This window comes from Clarias gariepinus, chromosome 9 (assembly GCF_024256425.1).
Source record: "Clarias gariepinus isolate MV-2021 ecotype Netherlands chromosome 9, CGAR_prim_01v2, whole genome shotgun sequence".
In the NCBI taxonomy this organism is placed as follows: Eukaryota; Metazoa; Chordata; class Actinopteri; order Siluriformes; family Clariidae; genus Clarias; species Clarias gariepinus.
The window spans coordinates 35974001-35980000 of NC_071108.1; the positions used below are offsets into that span (position 1 = coordinate 35974001).

The 6000-nt window shown below is 41.4% G+C and overlaps 1 protein-coding gene across 2 annotated transcripts in view; it reads right to left on the reverse strand.

The window, feature by feature from the left end:
* grk5l (G protein-coupled receptor kinase 5 like) overlaps positions 1-6000 on the reverse strand; it is a 41664-nt gene that overhangs the window by 10082 nt on the left and 25582 nt on the right. For both annotated transcript variants that reach the window (XM_053503453.1, XM_053503452.1), the window contains exons 2-3: positions 5132-5227; positions 4424-4536 (exon numbers count right to left, since the gene is read on the reverse strand). In XM_053503453.1, the coding sequence (XP_053359428.1) occupies positions 4424-4536; positions 5132-5227 (209 nt within the window). The remainder of the gene's footprint in view (positions 1-4423; positions 4537-5131; positions 5228-6000) is intronic.

Consider the following 6000-nt stretch of genomic DNA (forward strand, 5'->3'; position numbering starts at 1 on the left):
AAGTGTGTAGTAGCCTATACAACTGCTCATGCATGGGCCACTAGGGGGCTCTATTTACACATTTAATTATTTAAGCTCCGCCCACATAGTGTCAGCAGCCCCCTAAAGCCATGGTCAGTCAAATCTCTACAGCCATCCTCCTGGCCCCGCCCCACAGATCTCAAGCTCATGCTGTTGAAATGTATTGGCCCCGCCCCATTTGTTGTCTGGAGCTTTTTACCTGCCCCGCGCCATTGTTCTCAGTAGGTGTTAACTGCGGCCTTTACACAAAGGCACTTCCAGGATGGGTTCTGGGTTTCGACAGTGCGGGGGAACTGGTTCCACAGCGGCGCCAGTTCTTCGCTGGTCTACGACCAAGAGCTTTGTATATCAGGGGGAGGGGGCAGGGGCGGGATTATCATGACCAGCAAGACACGAATGCGCAACTTCAGTCGTGTACGGACGTCAATACGCAAAGACACGCTTGCTGTTGAAACTAGAAACATATACAGTGATGTAAACTGGTGCTTACAAGGTCCGCAAGTAGATCCAGCTGTGGGCCGACACTAGCCTTGGTGGGAAAGTGTGTAGTGATCGCCCTGCCTCTATATCTTTCAGACGTTTTCTCAACAACGCAGAGAATGCGACCCAATAACAGTGCCACAAAAAGATTATAATGAACTAAACTCTGATAAAAAAAACACTAATAAAAATATTATCATGCTATAACTTTTATTTCAGCAAAAAGCAGCGACACACACATACAGGAAGACCTGCGTTTCATTTGGCACAAGTTCACCACATAGCATGTATACACACACACAGGATGTTAGCGAGTGAATCTCCATCTTGATGGAGCTGTAAACGGCGGGTATGTCTGCACGTGTGTGTGTGTGTGTGTGTGTGTGTGTGAGAAAGAGCACTGGTCTAATCTATCTCTGCCAAATTGAGGACACACCATCTACTTCGATTTGTACACACACACTTTAAACTGACCTCAACAATCGCTATCAATGTCTATAAATCATACAAGAAATTACCCTTCTGAACTGTGTATTCCTTACACACACACACACACACACACACACACACACAGATAGACAGACAAGACACCCAGCACTGTCGGCGTTAAGATCCATCATGCCTGTCTCTGACGTCAGAAAGGGGCCTCAGAAATCCCCCCTGGCTCATTCCTTATGGTGACCACACACACACACACACACACAAACACACACACACACGCATGCATGCCTCACATGCATACACACATTCTTATCTTTTCTACAGTAGGGGAAGAAAACTCTTTAAGAACCGCAAAACTGGACAATTAAATCTCCAAATGCTAAACGCTACATATTAGCATTGGTGTAAAAGCGTTCACGCGATTAGCCTGCTAACATGAGAAACTGCTAGCCATTTATGTAACTACAATGAAAAAACAAAACAGAAACATTAAAGGGTCTGGAAGCTAAGACAACCCATGCTAAACAGAAGCTAAACAGAAGCTAAACCTAAGCTAACGCACTTTCCGTTGCCTTAAAGAAACATTTCAGCTGAAAATCGAATAGCAACAATTTGCATTTTAACCTCCAAATTTAACAGGATAAAGCTGTAAGAACTCTGTTGCTCAGCAACTGGGGGGAAAAACATGAATCTGAGCACAAACTAGCTAATAATACTGGCTTATATATAGCGAGATAAGATACTTTTGTTGAACAAAGCATATAATGACGATGTAGACGACAGAAAAAAATGTTAAGAAAACATAATTTACACCAGTTTTTGGTGAATTACAAAAAAGTAGGTCTTCATACCACATGGTTTCCATTAACGGTTAGCTACGTTAGCCTTGCGCTTGCAGATAAAGCTTTTTAAAACAATGGAATGGCAGAATGATGATTAAAAATGAGTTTTACCGCAGATGTGGCAATAAGTCATGAAAATATAAAGTGGGGCAGAAAAACAATTAAAATAAACACAGTAATTACAGTTAGCATTAGGTTTCTAACCTCAGATCTGGAGAATATTAAGAAATCAAAATTGTGTCATAAGTGAAATATTCGAAGCTGGAAATAAACAGTCGGGTCTGGTTTACATGAAATTCTCATAAAGAAAGTCAAACATAAGCGGAATTTAATTAGTTTTAGACCCAGTGTGAAGATAAATGCAGAATTTTACTGCTATTTTACAAAATAGGGCACAAGAATAGGAAGAACTGGGTGGAAATAATTTGAGATTTCGATCACTTGTTCACTGCGGTGGTGTCGTAGAACAACAGAAAGTCCCAGAGACAATAGAAATGAGTCAGAAGTACTGAGAACTTTAACTTTTACCTCAAATGTGGCAAAAAAAAAAATAAATCATGAAAAACATAAAGTGGGTCTGAAACACAATTAAAATAAACACTATCATTACGGTTAGCATTAGGTTTCTAACTAAAGCTTTGAACATTGTTTAGAGATTTAAATTGTGTCAGAAGGGTCTGAGTTATGTGAAATTCACAAAAAGAAAATAAAACATAAGCATCATTTAATTATAATTGGATCCAGTATAAATATCCTATTGTACAACATAGGACACAATGATATAAAGAATGGACACACGCTCATGAAGAATCGTGTGACAACAATGGAAGGTAAGAGAGACAATAAAAAAGAGTCAGAAGTGCAGAAAACGTCAACTTTCATCTTTAAAAAGTGGCATTAAAATTTATTAAAAAAAAAAAGACTGTATGACGTATCATACTTAGCATTAACTGCTGATCTTTAATATTGATAATAATATTGATAAATTATTATCTATTATTATTATTAAACCTTAATATTAATGACGTATTCAAGTCATTGCTTATGGAGTCATAGCAAAAAAATTTATTATTATTAATAATAATAATAATAATAATAATAATAATTTATCTATAAATACTACCAATATTTTTACCGGGTTGTGATATTCAGTTCTAAATAAACAATGCTAAATATAGCTAGCTGTTAGCTCACGAGTTGACTATGTCTGTCTATTTGCTTTTTAAATCCAGACACATTAGCTTGGTTTGTGTTTGTTCTTCAGGTCTAGACTGAGGTTTCAGGGGGGTCTCTGAGACTTGAGTGGGGTAACGAGTGTGTGGGTTTCCGACAGAACGGACAATGTCCTCTTTCATCCTGACCACATGGCCGCCTGTGTATGAGTGTTTAGGACTCCCCCTGAGATAGTCATGTGGGACAACAACTGTGGGAGGAAGGGAGAGTCTGGGAAATATCCGGTGACGAGGCAGTGGTGGACTCCTGAGGATCCCGTCCAAGTCCTGGTGTTAAGCTATTTAATATTTAGCTACAGCTGTGATACCTCTTGGTGTAACATGACCGAGAGAGCTAAGGTGGTTTAATACTAGCTCATGTTATGGAGCTAGTTAACACGCTGACAGTTAGAACGGTGGTTTTTAAACCTAGCTGGCTTAATTAACACACAACAAAACCTCAAACAAGCCAGATTTAGTCAACAAAATATGTAATCTTTAAAAACTACATTCTTCGACCCTTATTTGAGTGAAAAATGTAAAAAAAAAAAAGAACTACATGGTTGTTTCTAGCCGCTGGCGGCCTGGTCAATCTGATGTGTAAGACCGTTCGCAATAATACACAAAATCTCACAAAAATAAACAACAACAACCGCATTGCAATGTTTGACCTTCTACAACCAGTAAAAATCCAAACAATAACTTCCATTTAAAAAGTTATTATTAATTAATATTAGAAGTGTAAAATATGAGTGTTAATAAAAATGTATGCTTTCTTACCAAAAAAATATGGAATCTAATGTATAATCAACTGAACCATGTTAATGATTTATCAAACCAACCCCCTGTAGGCAGAAAAGGCTCTCCAAAGGTTCCCAGTGGAACCTTCCCAGATTTCTGCAGCCACTTCGCTTATTGAGCGGATTTTGGAGGATTTAGGCAGGAAAGGGTTAATGTAGGCAGCCGATGGAGAGCTCTTGCCCTGAACTTGAAGTGAACCCAAAGAGTTTGTTTGTTAGACAGAAATGAAGGCTAAACCTGAAGCACTTTTATTGGAGAATCAACCTTCAGGCTAAAGTTTTAATTTAGACTGTAGTTTATTGCCCAAGTGAAGTCCCCAAGGTTCAGCCCGAGTTCAGAGCTAAAGGTCGTCAGCTCCCAGTGCGACGAACCTCGCTTTGCCCGGGATCTGAGAGCTTATTTTTCCTTAAAGTGGAATCTCAATAAGAGGAGGAAAGACCACCTCTTTCGTAACTACAGGAAATAACAGACAGGAACTGACAAGGCACCTTGTAAGGACTTTGTGTGTTTCAGTTCGAATATAAACTCATGTGTAATAAACATGGAAATTGCTCTTTTTCAAGGAATTTGGAGGGGGGGTTGTAAGCATTTATATGTGTGTGTGTGTGTGTGTGTGTGTGTGTATACCATGGCATCCAGCAGATGAATGCATCTCAGCAGCTCTGGTCTGGTCTCACAGTAGAGGCGAAACAGCAGTCTTCCTATGGGCTGCTTCTCACACAGGCTTGAGTAATCCCGCTCTAAAACACACACACACACACACACCGAAGGTAAAGCATGTAACAAGTAAGCATGTAAACTCCCGCAGCCGGAGGTCTAGAGAGAGCTGATTGGCCGAGCTCTCTCAGGGGGGAGGGATGAGAGGTATTTTGCGCTCCCACATTAATCACGGCTCTACAGCCAATCAGGGGCGTCTGTAAGCTCGCGCACGCGGAAGGAGCGGCTAGCAGCTAGCGCTTTCCTCCGAGTGTGTTACTCCGCCCCCAACGGTGCGTGAGCGAGCAGTTCGAAAAGATGCGGTCGGCTGGCATCACACAGTTCGGAGGAAACATGTGATAGTCTTCGACCCTCCGGACTGAGTGGTAGTAGTAGCCTTAATGTGGAGCCCCCTAGTGACGTGGAGGAATTGGCCACGACTAAATTAGGGAGAAAATCGGGGAAAAAATCCAAAACAAAAGATACTGAAGATAAAGAGTGTAATGGTACTAAAGGGAAAGAATTTAATGGTACTGAAGATAAAGAGTGTAACGATCCTGAACGTAAAGAAACAGTAGAAGGTAAAGACTGTAATGGGAAAGAGAGTAATGTTGCTGAGGGTTCAGGGTGTTACCGTACCGATGGTTCTGCTCAGCTCCACACACTGGCTGATGTGGGGGAAGCGGAGGATCTCCCTCCATTTCTTACTCCTCCCTTTCCGTTTTCCTCCTCCACCTGCGTCAGCACCAGAGAAACGAGATGTTTTAAAAGCCAGGCCACTATTAGTGCTGTTTCTAATTAGGTCATTCATTAATAAGCTGTGAAAAGGAGGCCATTTCTTTTGGTGTGTGTGTGTGTGTTATTTGTAGAACACAGGTGGGTTTGGTCAGTAAATCTGATTCACCATATGGAAATGTTCTCAGCATCTGCTACCTTGCATATGTGTGTGTGTGTGTGTGTGTGTGTGAGCGCGCGCGCAAGCCCTAGTTAAACCAAGTGAGAGTCATTTCTTGCGTCAGCACACAGCTCAAATATGCACACACTCCCATGAGGAGAGAGACGCTTTCACAAGAAAAACTCTGTGCACCTCCTTAGAACGAGTCCAAGTGTTCTATAGCAGTGCGCTAACCACCACCACAACACATGGACGCTAAAACAACAGAAAACAACCCCGAGTATCAATCTGACAACATGTAATCTTCCAGCGAAACTTTGGTTACGCTTGAGGGCAAGTTTAGCAGCGAGAGTAAAGATGTTCCCGGATCGGGATTGGAGCCTAGCCCATTTGACGCGGATTTCCATGACAGTGAGGGATAGGAGTTTTCCGAAGGGACACATAATGTGGTACGTCATTCGGTCCTGGCAGGAGACATGTACAGTATGTGTGTGTGTGTGTGTACTTTAACAGTAAAGTACTTTAACAGCTCCCTCGTCCTCTTACATGAGTCTCTGTCAGAGCCTTGTTCTTGTTCATGGACCAAGTAAGAGTGTCCCGATGATCAGTTTTA